Below are 26,609 nucleotides of genomic sequence, written 5' to 3'. Positions count from 1 at the left end.
ATATTTGTATATGAACTTTGACAATTTATAGTTGGTTTTAGGTTTTTAAGTCGTTGAAATTTGGAACTATTGACATAAAAAAAATATTGTCCCATGTACATTGTGTAATTTACTGATGGTCCCTAACTAGGCCGATGGTCCCTAACTTATGGATATCGATTATGATTGGGTTGGGTTCAGCTGCACCCGACCCAATCACTTGGATGCTGCCAGCTGTGGGCATGTGGCCAGGATTGGCTAAATTCCCAATCTGGCCCTCAACCATCACGGTCACCTAATAATCCCCAGTTTACAATTGGCTCATTCATCCCCCTCCTCTCCCCTGTAACTGTCCCCAGGTCGTTGCTGCAAATGAGAACGTGTTCTCAGTCAACTTACCTGGTAAAATAACGGAAAAATAAAAAAAATAAAAAAATTGAAATAAACCCAACTTAATGAAAACTGTTATGGTACACTTCATGCTGAGGAGTATTTCTGTCTGTAAAAAAGCCATTTTATGAGTAAAAACTAATTCTGATTGGCTGGGCCTGGCTCCCCAGTGGGTGGGCCCYGCTGCCAAGTGGATGGGCCTATGCCCTCCAAGGCCCACCCATGGCTGCACCCCTGCCCAGTCATGGGAAATTCATAGATTAGGGCATAATGAATTTAGATCAATTGACTGATTTCCTTTATATGAACTGTAACTCAGTAAAACATTTGAAATTGTTGCATGTTGCGTTTAAATATTTTTGTTCAAGTATTGGTGAATTCTAGGTGAAATTGAATATTCACATTATGCAGATCTTTATGGTTTGSAGATACCATGTTTTCAGACCTCCAGTAATTGTTAATCCTTCTATATCCCTCAGATTCTGAAGTATGACAAGGAGATCTCAGCCTTTCAAGATGTCATTACAGAGGAAGACATCCTGTTTCCACCCAGGTAAGCCTCATCCCTGGCAGGCTAGTCACTATTACGATCAATCCCTGTTACTATGCCTGAGGAGTGTTACTGCTGACACTAACTGCCATGCTGTGTGTCTGTCTGTCAGTTACCCATACAGTGAGGACTACACTAAACCCACCCAGTACGTGAACACTCGCTGCCCCTCCTGGTGTGACCGCATTCTCATGTCTCACACTGCCCAAGACATCATCCACAGGGTGAGTCACTTGGCAACACTCTGCCATCCACACTTCATAGATTAATTGATGTATTTACCATAGATCCATGTTCTACAGGCCTATTAAACAGCTGTGTGTTTCATTTTAGAGAGATGAGGGAGCYAGCAGTGTGGTTTACAACACAATGGGCCCTAATGTCTGCATGGGAGACCACAAGGTAATGTTTTTTTTTATATAATGTTACATGTCTGGTCTTGAAAAGGGCCCTTGATAAACAGGAGGAAACTTATGTACCATTGTGTATTCCTCCTTTTTTCCTAGCCTGTTTTCTTGTCCTTTGCACTGAAGACGAATGGCCATTGACAAGGATCCCGCTCAATGGTAAGAGTATATGTGCTAGTGAGTGTGTAGTATATGTTGTGTAGGTATACAGGACCATAACCAGGGGGTCACTCTGAAAGAGCGATTACAGGCCAAAATCATTTCCAGCTCCTGGGCCTTATTCCCCAGAGAGCCAAAGGCCAGGCTGGTCCAGTGGAGTGCTGTGGGGATGAACTAAGATGAAGTGGCTCTGTGGACAAACTGTCTCCTTTGTGCATAATGTAGTTTAATGTCACTTCTGTTGATCTATGTCTATAGAATGTTCTCTTCTGTCACTGTGTGTAGCTACACCAAGCCCAATGTGGGACCTCTGTTCATTCATTACCAGACAGATCGCCGGCCAGAGAGACATGCATCGTGCAGAGCAGTGTATTGGCATTTTTACAGCCGTGATTTTGTTTTGCTGCCTGTTATATGGCTTTTTCATAGGATGGTTCTCTCCTTTATAAGGATTCCTCTTCAACAGTGATMAAAGCCATTTCAGAAAGGAAACACCACATAAAAATATGTTTAACCATTTATTAAAGAATTAATAATGCAAGTCTTGGCGATATAGGCTCTGCTCCTTCAGGGCAGCTCACAGCCCAATCAAAGCATCAATATATAAAATGACCTACAAGCAGTGAGCGTAGATGGCTATACCAATCCCCCAGTAGGAAACAGAACCTAACAGGTGGAAGCTGGTTTGGTGGTGGGAGCAAACGCATACTAGCAGTAGCAGCAAGCGGCAGTAGGATGTTTGAACAGAACCCGTCAGTTTAAATGGACCGCCAAATAAGGTAAGCGTGATTGTTACTAGCATCTAATTAGATGCACTCAGGTTCCCTTTCTGAACTGGCTTCGCTTTATGCATGGGAAGAACTTAGGGCTGTCAATTAGCTTTTCAATGAGAGGGACAGCATTCCAAATAATATGTGATTATCTGGTCTGCCATGCCTATCCTGGTTCCATCTATGAATCCAGTAGGATTTCACCCAATTTMGACTTTTATGTTTTATTTTTTTATAACTCCTTTACCAATCCTATATCATTCATTTACACATTGAAATAACAAATTATTTATAGATGTTATGTTTTCCTTGTGGATGGTAAAGAGTGTATTAACTTTTCTCCCTTTAGGAATGCCAGTATCTATCCAACACAAGTCCCACTGGCCATCACCATCACACTCCCACTCCACTATCTGTACCAGAGGATAAACAGAACAGCTCCTAGCCAGTCACGGGACCCAGCCTCTCCCTGATGTGCATGCAGTCAGTCAGTATCCACCCAACCAGGTCTCTCACGTTCTCTTCTCCTCTCACTCCAAGTTATTGATTGCCATGGCTTGGGTGACATCACCACAGATTTGATCATCAGCATTATGGATTTTTTTGACGGACAATTTGCTCTGTTCTGTGCTGGGCRATATATCTTAAATCGTCTGAACCCAAAATACACAGAGATGCAGGGGTATTTTTTTGAGTCCTACCTTCAGTGCTCGACCATTGGAACCAGAGTATGTGTGGCAGATTGCTGGATGGAATAGGGCCAACGAAAAGACAATGTGGGACTGCTGATGTTCAGCCAATGGTCTTGTCATGGAGGGCGCAAGTCTGTCCCAATGGGATTAAGGAGACATGTGAGGACACACACACTGGCATCTTGCCAAGTAAATACCCTAACTTCAGCTGATCAAACGGTTTTCAAGTGTCAAGGGTTTACGGTTAAGTATTCCTTCTGATATCCCTGAATGGAATATGCATGCATGCTTTTCAGTTGTATTTTAGTAGTCTTTTATTTTACCTATTTATTTTCTAACTTTTAACTGGTTACTATCAATATAAGTATGCTTAAATCAAATATTTAGAAACACAATAAACAAAAGCTACTACAGTATTTCAATGCACCCTCAGCATGTTTGGCCAGCTTGCATCCCTCTTCAGAATAGAGCAGTAGCATAATACACATTTCTCTGTGCATTCTCATGTTCTTTTGTAAAAACATACATTTCACCAGTACATACAGTGCCTTCAGAACGTATTCATACCCCTGGACTTATTTCACATGTTGTTGTGTTAAAGCCTAATTCCAAAAATGGATTCAATTAAAAAAAAATCTCACCCATCTACACGCAATACCCCATAATGTCAAAGTGAAACATGCTTTTATACATTTTAGCAAATTAATTAAAAATTAAATACAGAAACATCTAATTTACATAAGTATTCAGAACCCTGAGTCAATGCTTTTTAAAAGCGATTACAGCTGTGAATCTTTTTGGGTAAGTCTCTAAGAGCTTTGCACACCTGGATTGTACAATATTTGCCCGTTATGCCTCTTAAAATTCTTCAAGCTCTGTCAAGTTGATTGTTGATCATTACTAGACAGGCGCTATTAAGTCTTGCCATAGATTGTCAAGCCGTTTTAAGTCAAAACTGTAACTAGGCCACTCAGGAACATTCAATGTCATTTTGGTAAGCAACTCCAGTGTAGATTTGGCCTTGTGCTTTATAAAAAATAAATACCTTTTTACCCTTTTTTCTCCCCAATTTCGTGGTATCCAGTTGGTAGTTACAGTCTTGTCTCAACGCTGCAACTCCCGTACGAGAGCCGTGCATCCTCCGGAACACAACCCAGCTATGGTGCTAGCAAAGACTTATAGATAACCTGGAGCCAGTGGGTTWTYCGACGAATATGTAGCGAGGGCCAGCCAACGAGAGCATACAGGTCGCAGTGGTGGGTGCTATATGGGGCTTTGGTGACAAAACGGATGGCGCTGTGATAGACTACATCCAGTTTGCTGTGTAGAGTATTGGAGGCTATTTTATAAATGACATCGCCGAAGTCAAGGATCGGTAGGATAGTCAGTTTTACGAGGGTATGTTTGGCAGCATGAGTGAAGGAGGATTTGTAGCGAAATAGGAAGCCGATTCTAGGTTTAATTTTGGATTGGAGATGCTTAATGTGAGTCTGGAAGGAGAGTTTACAGTCTAACCAGACACCTAGGTATTTGTAGTTGTCCACATATTCTAAGTCAGAACCGTCCAGAGTAGTGATGCTAGTCGGGCGGGCGGGTGCGGGCAGCAATCGGTTGAAGAGCATGCATTTAGTTTTACTAGCATTTATAAGCAGTTGGAGGCCACGGAAGGAGTGTTGTATGGCATTGAASCTCGTTTGGAGGTTTTTTAACACAGTGTACAAAGAAGGGCCATAAGTATACAGAATAGTGTRGTCTGCGTAGAGGTGGATCGGAGAATCACCAGCAGCAAGAGCGACATCCTTGATATATACAGAGAAAAGAGCCGGCCCGAGAATTGAACCCTGTGGCACCCCCATAGAGACTAGTTTAGTATTGTGGAGTGAGTATAATGTTGTTGATCCATCGTCAGTTTTCTCATATCACAACCAAAATCACAAAAATCCCTGAGTAGTTTCCTTCCTCTCCTCCAAATGAGTTAGGAAGGACACCTATATCTTTTTAGTGACTGGGTGTATTAATACATCATCAAAAGCCTAATTAATAACTTCGCCATACTCAAAGGGATATTTAGCAGCGTCTGCTTTTTATTTTTGTATTTAGGCTTGCCATAACAAAGGGGTTGAATACTTATTTGACGAAAGGCTTTTAAACTTTACATTTATTATTAATTTCAAAAATAATTATTTAAAAAAAAATCAATTTTGACATTATGGGGTATTGTGTGTGCATCAGTGACACAAAATCTAAATGTAACCTATTTCTAGTACAGGCTCTGACAACAAAATGTCGAAAAAGTAAAGGGGTGTGAATACTTTCTGAATGCACTGTACATACTATCCCAGCTCATCCCTCGAACAGTCGAACTTAAAAAAAAAATGCCACGCTGAGGTCTCTTTTCCTAACCTCCTTCCATAGCTATGGTTATAACTCAGCTTAAATCAATAAGATCATGTAAAAGACCAGTGGGGCCAGATTCAGGCTGGGAGCCCATCAGGTCAGTATGAAAAATGGAAATGCCCTCCCTCCCCATCGGACCTCTACCTTGGATTCCCGCAGACTCTAAAGTATAACATCTACATGCTGCTGAATACTGATGATCACAGCTCTGTCTGCCTGCTACCACACTCTGCTGGGTATACTCTCTGGCGGGTTGTACATTGACATATTATGGGGTGGGCCCATGTAATGGACAAACTTATTATGGTTCAACTGTAAGGTTAGTCCCTACTCTACAGGACATTAAGTCAGGACACCATGATAGCTGGCAGTTATGTAGTCTGTTTTCATTTCTGATGTGTATTGCCTGTGGTACGCAGCTACTTTGTTACCATGAAGTGCTTTATTCCACAAACTATGGGCTAATCCTTTAAAGTAGCTCCTCAAAGTTTCAAATATTTGTTCATGACTTTTTAGAGAATTGAGGAGTGTGCTAATAGAGATTTCTCTTGTTCAGGGGAACTGGCTGAATGTTATTTTGTTTTTAATTATGCATTCACCTAATTTTAACATTCTGTCATAAAAAGCACATGTTCAACCTAATAAAAAACAAGTTTTCCCATCTCAAGAGGTTAAATTTAAGAAATACTATAGAAAGGGCCTATTAAGTGCTAAATAAAGTAACAGGGTTGACAATTTAATCTTACAGTGGCAAGAAAAAGAATGTGAACCCTTTGGAATTACCTGGATTTCTGCATAAATTGGTCATCAAATTTGATCTGATCTTCATCTAAGTCACAACAATAGACAATTAGTTTAAGCACACTGTGTTTGTCTYTTGTTGTGACCTAGATGAAGATCAGATCAAATTTTATGACCAATTTATGCAGAAATCCAGTTATTTCCAAAAGGTTCACATACTTTTTCTTGCCACTGTAAATCAGCCGCAAATCCCCTTGTGACGGGGAATATAAGCTTGTTGTGTGCAACAGAATGCAAGCTTCACCCCAGAAATGTAATTGTTAAATAAAATGTAGACTGTCTATATGTGGGTAACAGGGTTGACGTGTTGTTCTCGACCTGCCCAGTTCTCCACCACAAAACACCAGAAAATGGCCAAAAAGAGTAGAACCAGCTCACCTGCTTTTACACTATGATTTGACAATTAGATGTTAATGTTTCTTTTGGAAAAACGATATTTAAAAAGGAATAGTTTAACCATATTAAATGAAGAGTTCAGTTCATGTAACAGGGTTGACCTTAAAATGAGGAACAGACATAAATGAATCACTAATCATGAAATAAATAAATAAAATAAATAAATAATCTTCAGAAATGACTGTCAAAGCAACAAAATAGCTAGGGCTTTACAATGATGGTGAAAACTTGGAGAAGTGTTGGGGTTAAGTGGGTTAATCTTCCTAGAAGTCACAGAGGGTACACGGAGGGATGTTTAGAGAGTTTTTACTCATCTGATTTATTGAATTATCTGTGTGGTCTATATTAAAGGGCACTTAATTGAATATAACTGGCTTTTAAAATTAAATATTTGTGCATAATTTATTCTTAAAATATCAAAGGGACGCAAAAGGCACTCATTTCGTGGAACGACCCATCTATTGTTTTACTGTTTCAGTTACTGTGATCAGTTTAACTTCTGCCAAATCACTATAACTTGTTTACCATACAATTATTTTAAATGAATGTGTCTGGAATGGATGTCTGATACCACAGCCACACACAAAATAACATGCAAGCACGCACATACACACCCAGGCACATGCTCACACAAACACACGCAAAGTTCACAACATTTTAAGCTTGAAACCACTATATCATTTTGGTTGAAGTTATTATATTGATTTGATCTATTTTCCGTGTTCTATGCTGATTTGTGCTGCAGCAGATCTTTGTTCATTGTCCATCCTCTGTATTTTGTATGAAATGGATGGCTGGTTTGCATAATTTTGTTTTATTATGGACTAATTCAAAGACTTTTAAAATATAATCATGGTTTTCATGTTATTTTATAGTTGTATGTGTTATTCAGAATGCACTTAAATGATCAATGCATATTAATGACTTTTTTATTTTTCTGTTATACTCTCTATATTTTGAGGTAGAAAATGCATAATTTGTTATCAATCTTCCTCTGTAGTATGTGTTGACTGATTTACACTCAATCTGCTGTGAAGTAATTATAGACTGATATGACAAGGATTCATTAGTTCAAATGTATAGATCATCCTTTTAATCTGGACCCTCTCAAATTTCCTTACGTTTGTTTACAATTAATGATTGATGTGTCTGCGTGGAAATTGCAAGGCCTACCTGTCAATAATATATTTGTAGTAGTTGATTCATGTTATGGTCAACATATTCTAATAATGCCCTCCAGGGAATGCTCTTGGTTTGGAGTTCAACATGAGGCCAGTAGTATTGTTAGATGGAGTGGACTAATGTTGTTTGTCATTTCTGGTCGAACACAAACAAACACTACATTCTTGTAATGCTTCCAGTTTTGTAAATAAATGTTGACCACTGCAATTACATTACTGTATAACTCTCCCTTAATGAGATTCTACCTTGCAAAATCAATGTCAATTTTAGAGCTACTAGCTTGTTTCTTTTCAGTTGGCATTCTAATTGCAATTTATCTTAGAGTTGTGCAAGGGTTTTCCTTTTGGCAGGTAACTCTGACCACTATTGGGCTTTCTCTTTCAGTCACACCAGTGCTCTGCATAACACAACCATTGCCAAGTGATTTCAAATAAAGCTCATTATGTATGGTTTCACTCCAATGCTTATCGACACCACTGGATGCAGCTGATTTGTAACATACCATAGACGACGTACCACTCCTTTAATGTAGGCCTAATGTATGAAACGAGAAAATGAAACGAGATCTCCAATGCTTGTGGTGGAGTGTCCTTAAACATTTCCCATCAACTGGGTTACAATGGGTTGTACTTGCTGTCAGGGAGGAACACACACAGATCACTGCAAGGTGTTTTGGAGAGGTCATGCTGAAATAGGTCAACTTTTATTTGATTATTCTCATGCTAAATGTCCATCTGGACCTTACACACTCAACTTTAACTTATTATGGCCATGTTATTTATTCCCATTCTATGGTTTGAGAATTCAGCCCAGCCTGAGACATGCCTCTTTGGTTGGAGAGAGAAAAAGTGAGGCTGCGTATTGATAGGACTTTGTGTGAAGTAGATGGGATATTAAACGTGCCCTCTCAAGGTGGAATGGGCTGGCTATTTCGGACAGTCAGAACTGGCCAAGTTGTTTCGATCAATACCCTTTAAAACTCCGGAAAGGAAAAGCCAACTGAAATTGTGAGTTGCTCTGAATTCGATTCTCACAATTATTGCATTTTGGAGGACAAATGTTGATCCAATACCGTTGCCTTGGATTTATCAAGTGCTAGGCAAAATAATCAGCAGAAAAAGTACAGTCTGCAGTCAGCAAATGTAAATTGCGCACCAAAAACAATGGAAATGAACTGTCCTGGCCTAGATGCTGAAAGATTTAAGTAAAGCAGATCCTATGAATATGCAAGTCTCATTTATGAAGAGCTTTTGCAGTTTCACAGAACTGGGCTCTTAGACATCTTTTTTTCTTTTTTTCACTTTCATACGAAGCTGCACAAGAACTYAAGTGTTCTGAGAGTTTCCTAGATTCAGTGATACAGCACAGGCTTCGTTTCCCAACCATGCCCAGACTGATATCTATGTGGCTCTTCAGCTTTTCTCAGAGATGGGTTTCCCAGCCTTTACCACTGCCTTTTCTCCCCTGTTTATAGAACTTTTAGTAGTAGAAAGGTATCTGGTATAGTATATTCATATGGTTATATTCTCAAAGTTTGTAGTCTGTATGCTGTTGCTGTTAATATATCATCTCTATCTTGAACTGTAGAGCGACCTAACTCTTGACGTTAGCGTCTTGTTATTCTCAGAAGTCCCAGACCTGGAGCATTGTTCACATTGTGGGAGGCAACCCGTCTGCCTAGGGAGACTAGCATCTTGTTGATCTTTTACTATCAACAATTGCAGAATTGTTTCAACAGTACAACAAGCACAATGCATATTTTCCCTGGTGCTGGGCACACCCTCACACACTCCCGTAGCATCTGTCCTAATGACAAACAGCACTGAGCTGCAGGGGCCAGGGGTGAGAGATATTCAATTAGTGAATGAAATAGAATAGTAGCATTGATTTTGTGATGGCGTGGATGGGTCTGATGGCTTTGTCTTCTACACAGAACAGTTCAGCCAGTCCAATTCCAGCACCCTGGTAACTACATAGATCACCTTGGGATTGGCCTTTGACCCCTCACTTCTACTCAATGATTGTGCCTTTCTACCCGCCATCTGTCTTAACTGTCGCTTTTAATGTATTAACAACTCTATTGCTGWTATAGACTTCAATGTCTGTTTAGATGTCAGATACAGCAGAGTATAAGTTGTTTGTTTGGGGATTGTTGTCTTTTATATGAAAACAATTACTGAAAAACCAAGGCATGACACAATCATTGTACCATTGTATTCAATAAATAATTCACAATAATTTATTGTACAATTAAAAATGTCATCATTCATTTACATTATCCTTATGCAACTTAATTTGGATGTGCAGAAACCCTCAAATGTCATGAAAGCTTGCATGTCTGCATYACATTAGCCAACACATTAGTCAAAATAAAAGGTCAAGACTTATCTTGATATGTGTACCCTCAACGCCAGTGTTAAAAAAAACAGCATTGCCAGGCTCTCAATTAAATGAATCAAAGTTAATAATAGAAATATTCTGTGTMTAGGGTACAGCAGTTGACTGAAACAAGTTCAAATGGACATTCAATATTAAGAGTACAACAAGCAAATTKATTTGATGAACTAAAATAAAAAGTCCTTGACCTGAAGTGTTTATTCTATTCAAATAAAACAGGTACTGTCAACTGCATTATCCATGGTTTACATATCTATTTAGCTTTGGTCTGCAATAATGTGTATGTACACATGAGAAACTATTTCCTTTCACGTTTGATGCAACCATCATAGTGCAGCTGAGGATAATAGATCATGATGGGTTTCCTACATAACAGTTAACCATTTGCCTCATTGAAACTCATTGATGAATTCTATTTTCAATTTAAACTGTTTCACCCATCATTTAATGGTAACATCTTCCCTCTGTTTCCATTATGGTTACAAATACGGTACGTCAAGGCATCACTTCACGTGAACCGTTACCCTTTTTTCTCCTTAAACGTACTGTATTATAAATGTGCCTTATTTTGAACATGCTTGAATATTTAGTTGTGTGTCTGTACTACAAAATMTGTTTAATTCTACCCCTTGCTACAACATGCACATCTGATGTGTGTGTCTGTGTGCGTGTGTGCGTTGCAGCTTTTGTATGTATGTGTCAGACGTGATGTGGTCCAAGGCGGAGTACAGAGAAAGCCCGGCGGTGTTTGCGCAGCAGCAGTCGTATCTTCTCGTCGTCCGAGTCGGGATCCAGAGGCTTGTTGTACTCCTCATCCTCCACCTCGTTCTCCGAGGCCTCCCCTCCCTGCTCACCCCGCATCGCCTGGGTGGAGCTGGGKTCTGAGGCACTCTTCTTCCTCCACTTGGTGCGGCGGTTCTGGAACCACACCTGATTAAATAATTTCTTTACTTAGTGGGATTTCTTATTTTAACCAGCATACATTCAATTATACAATACTGTAATCCTTTTTACTAAATTAATTCAGATGAAGTGTATAGTCAGTGCATGCATTTAGATCTGTCTATATGGGGACTTTTGCTTTACCTTGACTTGTGACTCTGTCATGCCCAGGGAGTAGGCCAGTCTAGCTCTCTCTGGCCCGGCCAAGTACTTGGTCCGCTCAAAGGTTTTCTCCAGGGCAAATATCTGATGTCCACTGAATGTGGGTCTGGTGTGCTTCTTCCTGCCTGAAATATCCTCTAGATGCCCAATGTCTGGAAATGAAGTATGCATTACAGTTATTTTCAATTTACGTCACTTGGAGACTGCATACAAATAGTGAGGTAAATAATGATGGTCAATTACATAGATATTTTTACATATCTGTAAAATATTAGTAGTAGTTAGTCAAATACTCATATTGGAGGAATCAAAATGAATATACAACCATTTGTACTGTATTTTTTGTGTGTTTGTATTACAGAGATGATCCGATATAATATTAGATACATTTCTCAATACAAACTTTTTTCACATCTTAAAATGTTTTATGTGACCTATGCAGCATTATCCTTGTATAGCATGTAATCAGATTTCAGATATTTGAATGTATGTTAAGTGAATGAGTCAGCCAAATTCTATGTACACTATCTTTACCGAAAGACTGAATGGTTAGTGATAACCAGTATTTAAACAATGACACATACAATTACATTATAGATTACAATAGACTGCCATACACTTTATACAATAATATATTTACACCTTTAAATAACAGAACCTTGATTTAAAAACTTTTATGAGAAATTAAGTTACTCAAATGTTTTAAGATATTTGTTTTTTAAGCAAACAGAGGAGTTACAAAGTAATTTACACCAAATATATTCATTTGTTTAAGCTTTGAGAAAAAACATGAAATCTAGCTAATAATACAGTTCTCTGAGTATTATGGATGGGTGATATAAGCCATGCCTCAGTCAGTTGGTGTGTGAGTCGTGTGATGTTCAGGTGACTATGGTGCGGAGTTACTCACTGTTATTGCACTGCTGCCTCCCTCCTCTCCACTCGTACCCGCTCTCTACCCAGCAGCTGCCACTGCGACCCTTCACGGGGCACTCAGCGCCAGGCTTGGTGAAGCCGCCCAGTGAGGGGTTGTAGTCTGCACGGTTGTAGTAGACCCCCGGGGTGGCCACGGTGCCAAAGCCCCCCATGGTAGGGTATCCAGAGAGCAGGGTGGTAGTGCCCGTAGCGCCCATCATGGAACGGCTGAGGATGTCACTGATGCCGTGGGGTGTGCCTGCTGCCTGCAGCTGGCTGTTCAGGCCTGGGTTGAGCTTGTAGAAGGAGTTGGGCACTGAGTACTGACACACAGGTGCCTTTAAGTCCGAGGAGAACTGGTTCAGGCTGTTGTTGAACAGAAAAGACCCCGGTATGTTGGAATCCATGAGAAGTGCCTCCACTTTTAMATTTCACCAACTCACCTAACAAGGTCCAGTCATGAAAAGACCCAGTGCGGCCCACAAAGGTTCACGTTTACCTCTCTCACCAAGACTGGATGAATACGGGTTCGTTGATTGTGTTCTTATTTCTTAATCCAGTCTGTTGATGTTCAAATGATGCTGATGCCAATGTCCCCTATCTGAGGACTAGATTACTCCAGGTCACTGGTATCTGCAGAGGTGTCTCTCTAGCTGGCTATGACAGCAGAGGGCAGGTGCCAGCATAAAACCTCTTCACTGTCTTCCTTCACCTGCTTTGTGCCATAGTACTGAAGGTGACAGTTCCAAAATCAACATCAGGTGTTGTGCAACCTGAGAAACAGTGTTCACAGTTGTTCCTTAAGACAAATATCTCCTCCCTGCTCTCTCCTCGGGGGTCATAAATAAGCAGTATCTTGAAGTGGAGTGGCACCTTGATAAAGAAAGAACATATTAGAATGCTGCCTTGGATTGGTCGGTCCCGCAGCTCTCGTATTTCTATTGGCTCCCGGGACAAAGCCAAGCCTTCTATTGGAAGYCAGCAGATTAATAGCATTTTGAACAGGTGGAGTGGGAACAAGTTGCTTTTTGATGACCTGCCATGGCTGGCTCTCTGTGGTGCTGAGGCAGAAGCAGCTTCAACACACAGGTTTATACGTCTTCTGTTTTAGTCCATAGTATGGCGTATCAACGCTAATATGGGAAAGACTGATATTGTGATGGATCAGCTTTATCGTAAAACAATAGCTCTGTATCATCTTTACCTTTTTTGTAAGATATTGTGAACAGTGGTTATTATAAAATGCATTGATGCACAATGGAATCATTGGATTTCTCTTTTGCAGTAAGTTTAATTATAATGTTGATACATTCAGTGACTACCCTCTGTCCATTTTATGCATCATCTTTAATGGTGTTCTGTATCTCTTCATACTAATTTGATGAATAGATGCAAATCAATTTGTTTGTCCTTTGTCTATATTGGAATGTATTTAACGCTCTATGGAAATATAAATATAAACAGTGAATTTATTAAAACAGATTATTTAAATCCAACTGTGCATATAWATTAAAATCCTTACTACATGTAGTAGGGTATATTTATTACAGAAAGTAACAAACTAATTATTAMTATCATCATCATTAACTGGTGTATTTGTAATATGCGCACATAWAGCTCTGATTTCTGTAGTTGTCTATATAGGCACATTTAGCAGAAGTCAAATTCATGACACATTCAAAACACTGTTTGCTCTTGCCAGGACAGATGAAAAAGTAAGGGGAAATGCCAAGAGCATTGCATATTCTTGTGTAATCCTGACATTTAGAGTTGTCCTGGGGCAATTTAGTGGGAGGAAAGATATAACATGTGACATGTAGATCACTTTTTTGGTTACTCTTTCTCTTTACTATAAATCTGCCCAGTACTTTCCAAAAAAGGTGATTTTAGAACGTACTGTAAATGGTCTGTATCCTGTCACACATGATGCTGAACCTGCCGATTCCACAGCCTCTAAAGATACAATATGTAACTTTTTGGGCGATCCGACCAAATTCACATAGACCTGTTCAAAGTTATTTCTATGCTTCCCGTTCTTAAATGTGTTTTTTTGCGTCTTATACTTTCAGCTTTGTACACCAGCTTCAAACASAATCTTTTGGGTTATGGAAAATATATTTCACAGCGGTTTAGATGGTATAATGATTCTCTACACTATGAGTGCTTGTTTTGTCACAAACTGAAACTAGGCAAACTATTAGAATTTTAGCAACTATGAATTGGAGGAGCGATTTCTGCATGTTGCATCTCTCTAACAGAGGGCAGCCAAATGCACATTTTATTTTTTTACCAAGTTAGTGTATTCACTGCTTCTCATATGGTATATTTCATTGAACACAATATGGGTTTGTCATAACCCACTTGTCAAAGTGGGTTTGACAAGCAGTTTGGTTTAAGTTTTAAGTCGTCTGTTTATAACCATGAAAGGTTGACTTGACTGGATCAACTTGCTTTGWTTTGAATGGCATCAGAAAAAACTACCTGAAAATATGCTTTTGGAGTTACCATTACACATTTTCAGGATAATCTTAAAAACACAGTTTGAAATGGGTTACAGTTGAGCGGTAAGTGATGCAATCAGCCTACTTTGCAAATGGGTAAACTCTGCCACCATGCCAAGTCCCCTGTGAGAGACCCAGCCCTGGCCCAATAGATGACCTGCTCACTGAATCTACAATGGATTTTCATGCATGTCTATAGGGAAGCRTAATGTAATTTTATGTAATTAAAAATAACACAAAATGCACATCAGGTCATCCCTCCCAAAATTAGTCACACCCTGACCTAACCAACATAGAGAATAAAAAGCTCTCTATGATCAGGGCGTTGACAGACCCCCCCCCCCCAAAGGTGCGGCCCCGGCCGCAAAACCTGACTCAATAGGAGGTCCGGGGGGCATCTACCGCTGGGGCGGCTCCGGTGCGGGGCGAAGTACCCACTCGGCTCGCGGATACGTCATCTTCAGTGGCGGCTTTGGTGCGGGGATCGTCGCCGGAGGAACCGGACCGTGGCTCGTCGCCGGAGGTTCCGGACTGCCGACCGTCGCCGGAGGTTCCGGACTGCCGACCGTCGCCGGAGGTTCCGACTGCGACCGTCGCCGGAGGTTCCGGACTGCCGACCGTCGCCGGAGGTTCCGCGACTGGGAAATTGTCGCCGGAAGCTCAGGACTGGAACTGTTGCCGGAAGCTCTGGACTGGGAACTGTCGCCGAAGCTCTGGACTGGGAACTGTCGCCGGAAGCTTCGGACTGTGGAGGCGCACTGGAGGCCTGATGTGTGGGCCGGTACAGGTGGCACCGGGCTGGTACACGCACCTCAGGGCGAGTGCGGGGAGGAGGCACAGGACGTACTGGACTGTGAGGCGCACTGGAGGTCTGATGCGTGGGCCGCGTACAGGTGGCACCGGGCTGGTGACACGCACCTCAGGGCGAGTGCGGGCAGGAGGCACAGGACGTACTGGACTGTGGAGGCGCACTGGAGGTCTGATGCGTGGGGCCGGTACAGGTGGCACCGGCTGGTGACACGCACCTCAGGGCGAGTGCGAGGAGGCACAGTACGTACTGGACTGTAGAGGCGCACTGGAGGTCTGATGCGTGGGCCAGTACAGGTGGCACCGGGCTGTGACACGCACCTCAGGGCGAGTGCGGGGAGGAGGCACAGAGATGTACTGGACTGTGGAAGCGCACTGGAGGCCTGATGCGTGGGCCGGTACAGGGGGCACCCGGGCTGGTGACACGCACCTCAGGGCGAGTGCGGGGAGGAGGCACAGGACGTACTGGACTGTGGAGACGCACTGGAGGTCTGGAGCGTAGAGCTGGCACAACGCGTCCTGGACAAATGACCAGTGCGGGAAGCTGAGTGAGTGCGGGAAGCTGGCACAGGACGCACTGGGCTGTGAATGCGCACTGGAGACACAGTGCGTATCACCGCAAAACATGGTGCCTGACTGGTCACACGCTCCCCACGGTGAGTACGGGGAGTTGGCTCTGGTTCAAACCCTGGCTCCGCCAACCACCCRGTGTGCCCCACCAWTTTTTTTTTGAGGCTGCCTCTCGGGCTTCCGTCGTGGCCGRGAACCCCAGTGTCGTCGTTGTTCCTCCCTCGCTTCCTCCGTCTGCTCCCATGGAAGGTGATCCTTTCCTGCCAGGATCTCCTCCCACGTCCAGGATCCCTTACCGTCCAAGATATCCTKCCATGTCCAGGATATCTGCTCCTCCTGGCCACGCTGCTTGGTCCYTTTGTGGTGGGATCTTCTGTCGCGATCGTTATAATGAGTGGACCAAGATTCAGCGTGGTATGGTTCCATCCTCTTTATTAGGTAGTGAAATTCWAAGAAAACAATAAAGCGCAAAGCGAAACGTGAAGCTCATGTAGTGCTCACAGGCAACTATACCTAGACAAGATRCCACAAAGCACAATGGGGAAATGGCTGCCTAGATATTATCCCCAATCAGAGACAACGATAAACAGCTGCCTCTGATTGGGAACCATACCAGGCCAACATAGATATATATATTCACCTAGATAACCCACCCAAGTCACACCRCGACCTAACCAACATAGAGAATAAAAAGCTCTCTATGGTCAGGGCGTGACAAAAAATCTAGGTAAATATTGCTTGTGTAGAGAATATTTTTATTGTCGGTAATTTCCAAACAGGCTATAATTTCTTTAATTTGTGGTAGAATTATTATAATATGTTTTTTTACATTTTATGTATTTAGTGTAAACTATATGCTAGCTGTAATACTAGCCAAAACATTCTAAGCAGTCTGTKATTTTTCTCCAAAAACTGTAGAAGCGTCATTTCCATGACAGTCATTTCCATSACAAACTTAACTGGTGGAAATGACAGAACGTGGTGGAAATGGCAAAATCCATTGTTATTACTTATTTTTAACTTTAGGCTTATTTAATCATGTTTAAATTAATTTAATCTAGAAAATTCTCCAAGGTGTGCACAAGTTGAAAACGTTAGTATTTTTCTTTGCTTTTAAAAGATGACACATAAAACGGCACAGAGGTCACAGACATAGAAACAAAATGTAAAAAAAGATCCTATACGATACCAGGAACATCTGCAAATAGACAGGAAGAGATACTGGAAGAAAAAAGATAAGGAAGAAGTGAAATCTATCTCTGAGCTTACAAAGCGAGAACAAAGAAGCAAGAGATGGCAATGGAAATGCAACCAACGGAATAGAAGACAGCCTTTAAAGAGAACAGTTGCAATGGAGACCGACCCATCAGGCAACACACCACCTCAGTCACCAGATGACTTGCAGCCAGAACATGAGGCCAACATACCTGCCCCTAACTTACCTGCCCCTGATGCACGCCCTGATACCCCTTCCTCATCATCTGCAACAGGAATGAGAAGTCAAATACTTGATGGAAGGAAAAAGGTTGGAAGAGGTCACTCAAAAACATACAGAGATCGTTGCATGACAAATGTCAAACTTGATAAAACTGAAAAATAAGGAAAGAAAAGCTGAAAAATACCAAAAAAAAGGTATGATCCACTGATGAAGAAAATGGAGAGACAAGATTCCCCAAAGACAAAGACAAAACAGCAAATGAAGGGAACTCCGAAGAACTTAAGAAGGAATTTATTGTTTCAAAATGCCAGCATTGCAGAGTTAAAGCAAAAGTATCAAAAACTGTGCAGTGCCGAGAAACAAACAAGTGGCTTCAAAAATGCTTAGAGGCAACATCTTGAGAAAGTATGGCCTGGTCAGAGGGCAAATGAAAACAGGCCAACAAGTTTTCAATACTCCAGGAAAAAGCAGCAAACATAATTAGCACAGCCACAGAAAATAAAATCACTAGATTCTGTGAACGTGATGTCAACAATAGAGCAACAACTGGGAAAAAGGACACACTGACGATGAACAAGAAAAAGCAGAAGCGCTTATTGAATGCCACAATTGAGGACCTTTGTCAGTATTTTAAGAGTAACAAATCTGAGATTAAAATGTACTATTACGAATTCTGCAAAATACGTAATTTTTGGGTTGTCAAGACAACAATCCAGGATAGGGACACATGCCTCTGCAAAARCCACYCCAACGTCCAGTTCATGGCGGACAAACTACAGTATTACAAACTGATCAGAAACTTTGAGAACCTTATTTGCGTATTTGTGCTGTGAGAACCTGAAGAAAGAGTGCATGTACACAGAGTGCTCAAAAACATCTGACTTTGAACATCTGAAAACATCTGACTTTGATGCTGATGAGCAGACATGGTGGTTTGAGTGGAAAAATAAAGCTGAAAAGAGAGAAGGAAAAACAAAGAGGGAAACATGGAGAAGTTCACTGTCCATTTGACAGTAATAGAAAAGGTGTGTGGCACACTGAATATTCTACTGGAGGACTTCTCCAAAGGATTGAAAGAGAAGTTGGGGAAACACGTGTACAACATGCGACACCAATACTCCAAACTGAGGGAATTAAAAGAGAATCTGTGGAAAGAGGAGATCCTCATGCARATTGACTTTGCGGAGYACTACCTGTGTAAATACACCAGTGAAATCCAGGCAGTTCACTTTGGTGATTCTCACAAGCAGGTGACCCTCCACACCTGTGTTGGACATACSACAAATTATACAGTTTCACTTTGCTCACTGAGCRCTTRTATGTGGATGACCCCTCTGCAATCTGGGCCCATCTCTCAAAAACACTGGCATACTTCATTGAGCTCTGCCCTTTGGCTACTTTTGGAACCTTACTTTGGCTTAAATTAATTAAATGTCTAACAATGGTTGTTGTTCAAAATGTTTGCAATAAAATATTGTTTTCATACATTGTTTTTACATAAATGTCCTTGAAAGTCTGAGGTGAAACAAATGCTGGCAAGCTACTTAGCATAAGAAAATGTCTGCTAGCATAGCTAGCTAAACCCCAGTTAGCAGGGTTAGGGTAGGGGTCAGAGTTAGAATAGGGGCCAGGGTTAGGATTAGAATAGGGGTTAGGGTCAGAATAGGGGTTAGGTTTAGGTTAGGGCCAGAATAGGAGTTAGGGTTAGATTGGTTTTTAGGAGCATATACCCACATGGGTAATTGAAAGATGAACTGAGATCCACACTCCAGTCCAGTTGGTAGTGGTAATGCACCTTAAAGTTGGTTGCCAACTGCCATATAAATTCCAAAGAAGAAGAAGCCTGAAGCAGGAGAGATTACTAGAAACAAACTTTTACCCTTTTATCTGTGGATTAATTATCGGAGTAGAGGACCTTGTGCATTTCAGGTAAAATAATAACCCAATGTTTATATCCCAAGACAAATTAGCTAGCAAGAGCAAGCTAGCTAGCTAAATCGACATAAATGTTTAATGCTTTTCGACCTGTCCCCAAATGTATAAGTTGGTTCAGAGTTCGTTTTGACATTTCAACCTGCGTGTCCTGAACGCATCCGGTGTGGGTGGACAAAATCGACATGCACGCACATGGACGCACGCATGCGAGCGGTCTGGTCAGCATATTAGGCATTTGTGAAAATTCTATAGCTATGTAGAGTGGGAAAACGGCCGTGCGTTTGGACAATTAATGGACACTGCAGTAAATAAAACATCGGTCTTGTCCAGGACCGTGCCATAGCCAATCAGATCTACAGTAGGCCTATATACTAATAAACCATTTGCCACATGGGCCTGCCATCATTCCCTTTGAACTGGACTGTGTGTTTACAGGCAGTAGCAACAGCACGACTTTAGATCATTAGATCACAAAAAAAATACACAAATGGATTTCTGCAAATATGTAAATACAATAGGAGTCCTCTTTTATTTTTTTTAATTTTTTTATTGAACCTTTATTTAACTAGGCAATTGGGGATCTTACATTTGGGAACACAGTCCTTCCTATTGATCAAACAATCATGAAAAGGTAGGCTCTCTTTCAGTTGCTTATGCACATCAACAACTAACGCTAGCCAGAGCAAGATGAGCTACAATCTAACAAAGGAACAGTAGATAAACCCTCTCTAACTTTTTAAGATAGTTGGCCGTCAAAATTCCACTGATAAACGATTGGGAATATTAGCCTGCTCGTCCTTCTGCTGCTTGCTTGCCAATGCATGCTTGTCCACGTTTTGTCCACGTTTTGACAAGAGAATGGGAACTTGCCTGCCTGCCTGCCAAATACATTTGATTGACAACTAAGAGATATGCTAACTGTGGATAACAGTTATTCAAGTTAAGCAAAGCTAGCCAGGGGTCCGTGGTTCTCTGGCTAAATTGGGCTACTTTGAAAACGATGTAGCAGGTGAAAATGTATTGGTCGAGGGTTTTTGGGCTACTTGTAAGATGTACCGTGGCTATGGGGCCAATTTCACGCCATATGTACTGAATCAAAAAATAAATAAATCCTAAACATCAAAAATAAAGTTGAAAATGTAAACATGATATTTTCGAGAAAGGGTGAAATAATGGATGTTGAAATCAAAAACCAAACAATTGAAAGCAAAATGTATCGAATTGTAACAAAAAATTATGACATCAAAGCAAAACATGCATGCAAATCATTTTAGAGAGAGCAAAACTCTATGACAGATGATTAAATAAATTCCCAACAACCAATCATATTGAATCCACTTTACCTACACGCTTGTCTGCATTTACTACCTTTTGGTTACGCTACTCATATCTTTGCTTTCAGTGTCTGTTTTTTTGTTTTCACTGTTAGTACTTTTGATTGCGAATTTTGGCATTTTTTTCGTGAAGGGCAGGATTTAGAGGGAGGCGTAGACAATGAGTCTCCGTTGGTCCACTAGTTTTGGAGTGACGGTTCATCTTAACCCAATCAATGAACATGATAGACAGGATTATTTTTTTTCTATTGGCTATTTACCCAGACGGCCAGACGTCACCACTACGCCCCAAATCCCTCAAACCCCTCCGTGCCCGCATGTTCTAAACATGGCGAACCAGTTACCAACATCGAACTTTGGGAAACAGGTCATTCATATGTTTACTAAAGTAACGTTAGTTACATGGTTTGTCATTAAATGTATTAGAATAGACACACTTCTAATATCCGTACATTATTGACCAGTGACTGACAATTTAAAGGACGTTAGATTAGTTGACTGGTTTTGGTGTCAGACTAGGTAGCCAAATGGAATGAATCGCAAGACTGCATGCATGTAACGTTACAGCTAGCCACTGCCAGCCGTAGTGAAAGATTTGACTGTATGTTTGCCCAGAGTGAGTGTAAGTGAGTTTGCATATGTCCTCACAGGTGATGAGGAGGCACATTATGGAGAAGCTCCTGCACAGATTGCAGCAGGCCATGCAACACCTTCCTCTGGATCTTGATTACTTACAGTTTGTCTACACCATTGAGATTATATTTATCAGCTCACTAGCAAATCAAGTAGACTTGCCTCGAGGTAGTGCAGGGTCTCTCCAACCTTTATAGTGTAGTTAATGCTGAAATGGAAGAAATATGTGCACCATCAATTGTTGTTGATGAGTTGGATGGAGAAATGGGACCTCCTTTTAAACTGTCAGAACAGCACCTTCGACAGCTGATTGAAATGGATCTGCCTGTACCTTGCATCGCCAAACTGCTTGGCATCTCAACACAAACTGACCAATGCAGAATGCAGGAATACGGTATCGTGGTGAGGGGAACATAAAGCCAAATGATAGATGAGGAGCTGGACAATCTGGTGGCCACAATCAAGTCAAGTTCACCACAATTAGGATGGTGAGAGAACGTCTGAACGTCTGAAAGCACTGGGTCATCGAGTCCAGTGGACCCGAGTATCGGACTCAGTTTATCGTGTAGATGCTGCAGGAATACAGGAAAGAATGGCACGACTTGGATGTGTTGTCAGAAGAACATACTCTGTTCGGGGTCCTCTTTCCCTCATACATGTGGACACCAAACAGAAGTTGATCAGGTAAGCWTAGACCCCCTTCAGTTCGGGGGTACACATTTAGTCATGTAACTCATAGCCCATACAATGCTGCCTATGTTATATTTTACCGCAATATGGCTGATTTGGCAAGTATACAAAACTGTCCAAAATGGTCTTTCAACAGATATGGCTTTGTAATATTTGGTGGTATAGACAGCTTCTCAAGAAAGGTAACCGATTGATCTCRCATCGTAATGTTTGTCTGACTCAATGTGGATCATCTAATATTTACTTAWTTTTTTGTATTATACAATCAGATTCATAATGATATCCTACAAAATCAWATCAAATCAAATGTTATTTGTCACATACACATGGTTAGCAGATGTTAATGCGAGTGTAGCGAAATGCTTGTGCTTCTAGTTCCGACCATGCAGTAATATCTAACAAGTAATCTAACAATTTCACAACAACTACCTTATACACACAAGTGTAAAGGAATGAATAAGAATATGTACATAAAAATATATATGGATGAGCGATGGCCGAATGGCATAGGAAAGATGCAGTAGATGGTATCGAAGTACAGTATATACATTTGAGATGAGTAGTGTAGGGTATGTAAACATTATATAAAGTGGCATAGTTTAAAGTGACTAGTGATACATTTATTACATCCAATTTTTAATTATTATCATGTACCTTGGTGCAGCAACCAATAACAAAGCCTCAACTGCCATTGGTTTCTTCCTGGAGTCTGTAGAGAAGCATGACTTTCCATTAAAGTAACAGCATCATTCCCTAAGTAGTGCTGTGTGGAATCAGGCATTTGTATATGGACACCGTTGGTTGCTTTGTATATGGTCTRGAATTAGACCATATGCCAGGTCTGCCTGAGGCCTTGTCTATCAAGACAAYTATATATTTATGTTGACCAAGTTTGACCAAATAGAAGAGCGTGATTGTATTACACCTTGAATTATGATGAACAGTTGTCTTGACTATAATCCTAGTGTCTGTCTGTATGTCAACATCTAGGGTGAGAGCAGACCAAGGCATGGAGAATGTGGACATCGCAGATGCATGTTTCATGTTCGTGGTTGTGGTTGTGGCAGGGGAAGCTTTATCCCTGGTAAAAGTGTTCGCAATCAACAGTAATTTCCACCACTTTGTGTGTGCTGAATAGATAGATTATGACCACATATTATTGAAATTTGAACGGTGCTATACTTTCTAGAGTCTAGTTAGGCAGGTGGCTTATACCTAAATTATAATCCCTGCACTGAGTAGATTATGTGTTTCATGCATAACTGGAGTTTAAATGCTTTGCAAAAGAGTGCGTTATTCAATCAAGGAGTGCCTTATAGACCACGATTCCATTAAAAAAATTTAGGCAAGTAAAGTCATACCTTATAAAATAATGACAGCTGTGATGGAAACAGTAGGTTTTGGTACAATTTGATAAATACCGACAGATAATTTGTTCGTTGGATATGGTGCAATCTTTTTGCAAAAAATGGCGGTGGAAACGCCTTTATGCGCAAATATTGATATAATAACCATCATATCGAATTAAACTTAGTCAAGTCTTGTGGTCCTCCCACTATGCCTCGGGAAACCATGCYGTTTATTAGGCTACAGATGAAATAAATGWTGAACTTCACAGGGTGGTGAAAGTGCACAGTGATCTTGACGCTCCTTTCCAATAGATATTTAGGGTCTTATTCTGGTGACATGATGATCGATACTTGGCTGCCATTTGACAAATAAAAAMAATCTCATTCTTATCCATAATAATCTCATCATGTAGACTAGCCTACCCACACAGTCTACATTGCGTGAAGTTGTTGTATCTGCAAGCTGTTAGCTAGAGTGCACGTACCAAGACCAGAGTSGGCACATTTGCTATTTAATGCAACCATTTGTTAAAAAACKTTCGGGAGAGTTGAAAATGTGATGGATTTTGTGTAGAGTACGTCATCACGCACTGATTTCGTATCTTCAACAAGTCCGTTTGGTGGAATCACCACTGTTGGGCAAATTTGCATATTTTTTTTAGGCAGACTTTATAATATTTGCATGAAAATTTGAATGGAAACCTAGCTATAGAATCCAATGTCAATTTAATCTCTCAGATGCATTGACAACTATTTAGAAACCGTTAAATTCAGCAGGAGCCGGTGAAGTAGAAATGCAACMTGCTTTAGAATACTTTGACCAATTACATCTTCTTATGCTCAGAAAGGTTAAAATAATAGTAATGAGTTGTGTAGAACAGAGGACTGGGTATGATGTTGAATGTTATGTTGCTTCAAATGTTCTCTCATATGCTTACAGGTTTGAACAGTTATGGCGGAACGTGTGGATGACCGTGTCAAACATATTTTACAATGTCCTACACAGTTGTCAAACAGCCTTCACCTATTCTGGGCGCACTGTATTCCTCCCGCGCCTCCAAGCAGACAGACATCTTTACTAATGGATGGGATAAACATTCTTTGCACACCGAGCAAAATCTGACCCCCAATCAGATATGGGAAATGGGACAAGCACAGAATCCTGTCACCTTTCCTGGCAATGAGGAACTTTTTAGGGGATAGGGCGGCAGATTAATTTTGGATGAATAGCTGGTGACCCAAATTGAACTGCCTCTACTCGTTCCAAGATGCTAATATATGATATTATTATTACTATTGGATAGAAACACTCTGAAGTTTCTAGACTGTTTAAATTATGTCTGTGAGTATAACAGAACTCATATGGCAGGCAACTCCAAACGGAAGTGGAAATTCTGAGGTGGTGCGATATTCAATTCATCGCTGTTCAAGTCCCAGTAAAGATTTGGATCTGTTTGCACTTCCTACGCTTCCACTAGATGTCAACAGTCTGTAGAATGTTGAATGAAGCTTACTGTGTTGTGGGCTGGATGAGAAGGGAATGAGTCAGTGTCTGGCAGATTGCCAGTTCCTGTCACGCGCATTCCAGATGATATTGCCTTGCGTTCCGTACTTCTAAGACACAAAGGAATGCTCCGGTGGAACGTTATTGGATATATATGATAACAACATCCTGAAGATTGATTCTCTACTTAGTTTGACCAGTTTATTCGACCTGTTATAAAATGTTTAAGTTTTCGTCCGACATTATGCCGGACTTGCACGAGCGTTTGGATATGTGTACTAAACGCGCTAGCAAAAGTAACTACTGAGCGTCGTCTCAGATTATTGCATGCTGTGCTTTTTACTAAAGTTATTTTTTAAATCTAACACAGCGGTTGCATTAAGAACCAGTGTATCTTTAATTAAATGTTACATGTATCTTTATCAAAGTTTTATGATGGTATTTGTGTATTTACGTGGCTATCTGTAAATACTCTCGCTATTTTGGAGCCATTTCTGAACATGGCGCCAATGTAAAACCACGATTTCTGGCTATAAATATGCACAATTATCCGAACAAAAACTAATGTATTGTATAACATGAATAGATTCATTATGACTGTCATCTGTGAAGTTGTTCAAAGGTTAGTGATTAATTTTATCTCTATTTGTGGGTTTTGTGAAAGCTATCTTTGCTGTGAAAAAATGGCTGTGTTTTTGGGATATGGTGGTGAGCTAACATAAATATATGTTGTGTTTTCGCTGTAAAACATTTWAAAAATCGGACATGTTGGCTGGATTCACAAGATGTTTATCTTTCATTTGCTGTATTGGACTTGTGATTTCARGAAATTATATTTTATTATATCCCTGTGGCYCTAGGCTAGGCTATGCTAGTCAGCGTTTCTGATGACAATTATCCCGGATCCGGGATGGGTGGTTCAGAGAGGTTTTAAGTAAGGCTGCGCAAGACATTCGATAGGCTAGTAGACTGTGGAAATAATCGTGGAGTTTATCATTGTTATAACCTAGATCCTTTATAAAATCTGGACCGTTGCTTTTCCAATGGCTAAGCAAACAAGTGGTAGCATATGCTTTTGCACGTCTCCATAACAAGGCCTATATCTGCACATACCCCCTCAATTCGAACCCTGCTTTTAACCATAAGACATCGCCACAGAAATGTATAGAGGAAGGATTGCATGGTGACAGTGATTGTGTCTGTTAATCTGGTAAAGTGGGGGCGAGGTCAAATCATGACATCAGTGATTTTCAGGTCAGAGAAAGATGCCAGAGATTCCGAGTTGGATGACTGTTCAAAACAAAAATCCCAATCTGAGCTTGTTTTTRTCAGAGTTCCCAGTTGTCTTGAACGCACTGAAGTCGGAAGACAGAGATTGCTGACTTCTGAGTTGTTTTGAATGTGCCACTAGAGACCTCCAACAAAGAAAAGGAAAGGGGGATACCTAGTCAGTTGCACAACTGAATGCATTCAACTGAAAGGTGTCTTCCGCATTTAACCCAACCCCTCTGAATCAGAGAGGTGCGGGGGGTTTGCCTTGATCGAAATCCACGTATTCGTTGCTGGGGAACAATGGGTTAACTGCCTTACTCGGGCAAAACGACAAAACGTTTATCTTGTCAGCTTTGGGAATCAATCTAGCAATTTCGGTTACTGGCCCAACACTCTAACCACTAGGCTAGCAAGAAGCCCTCGCGTTTGTATTGATG

General features: G+C 40.9%; 2 protein-coding genes across 3 annotated transcripts in view; one reads left to right on the top strand and one right to left on the bottom strand.

Annotated features, from left to right (window-relative positions):
- LOC111958256 (inositol polyphosphate-5-phosphatase A-like) overlaps positions 1–7,935 on the top strand; it is a 55,616-nt gene extending 47,681 nt beyond the window's left edge. Inside the window, exons 12-16 of the mRNA XM_023979491.2 lie at positions 849–922; positions 1,032–1,143; positions 1,253–1,321; positions 1,426–1,485; positions 2,605–7,935. Of these exons, the coding sequence (XP_023835259.1) occupies positions 849–922; positions 1,032–1,143; positions 1,253–1,321; positions 1,426–1,467 (297 nt within the window). The 3' untranslated portion in view covers positions 1,468–1,485; positions 2,605–7,935. The remainder of the gene's footprint in view (positions 1–848; positions 923–1,031; positions 1,144–1,252; positions 1,322–1,425; positions 1,486–2,604) is intronic.
- Positions 7,936–9,946: 2,011 nt separating this feature from the next.
- nkx6.3 (NK6 homeobox 3) lies at positions 9,947–13,015 on the bottom strand. 2 transcript variants are annotated; one of them, XM_023979493.2, is made up of 3 exons: positions 12,135–13,015; positions 11,207–11,376; positions 9,947–11,038 (listed from the first exon to the last, which is right to left on the bottom strand). In XM_023979493.2, exons 1-3 carry the CDS (start codon positions 12,544–12,546, stop codon positions 10,820–10,822), a joined length of 801 nt encoding a protein of 266 aa, XP_023835261.1. In that variant the 5' UTR covers positions 12,547–13,015; the 3' UTR covers positions 9,947–10,819. The 2 variants fall into 2 exon arrangements, with proteins under 2 accessions (XP_023835261.1, XP_023835260.1); XM_023979492.2 differs by having other exon boundaries at positions 9,947–11,050; positions 12,135–13,013.
- Between the last annotated feature and the right edge of the window lie 13,594 nt (positions 13,016–26,609).

The sequence above is a fragment of the Salvelinus sp. IW2-2015 genome, linkage group LG33 (genome assembly GCF_002910315.2).
Source record: "Salvelinus sp. IW2-2015 linkage group LG33, ASM291031v2, whole genome shotgun sequence".
NCBI lineage: Eukaryota > Metazoa > Chordata > Actinopteri > Salmoniformes > Salmonidae > Salvelinus > Salvelinus sp. IW2-2015.
Note: the sequence above shows the minus strand (reverse complement) of the source record. Positions and strands in the feature narration are given on the sequence as shown.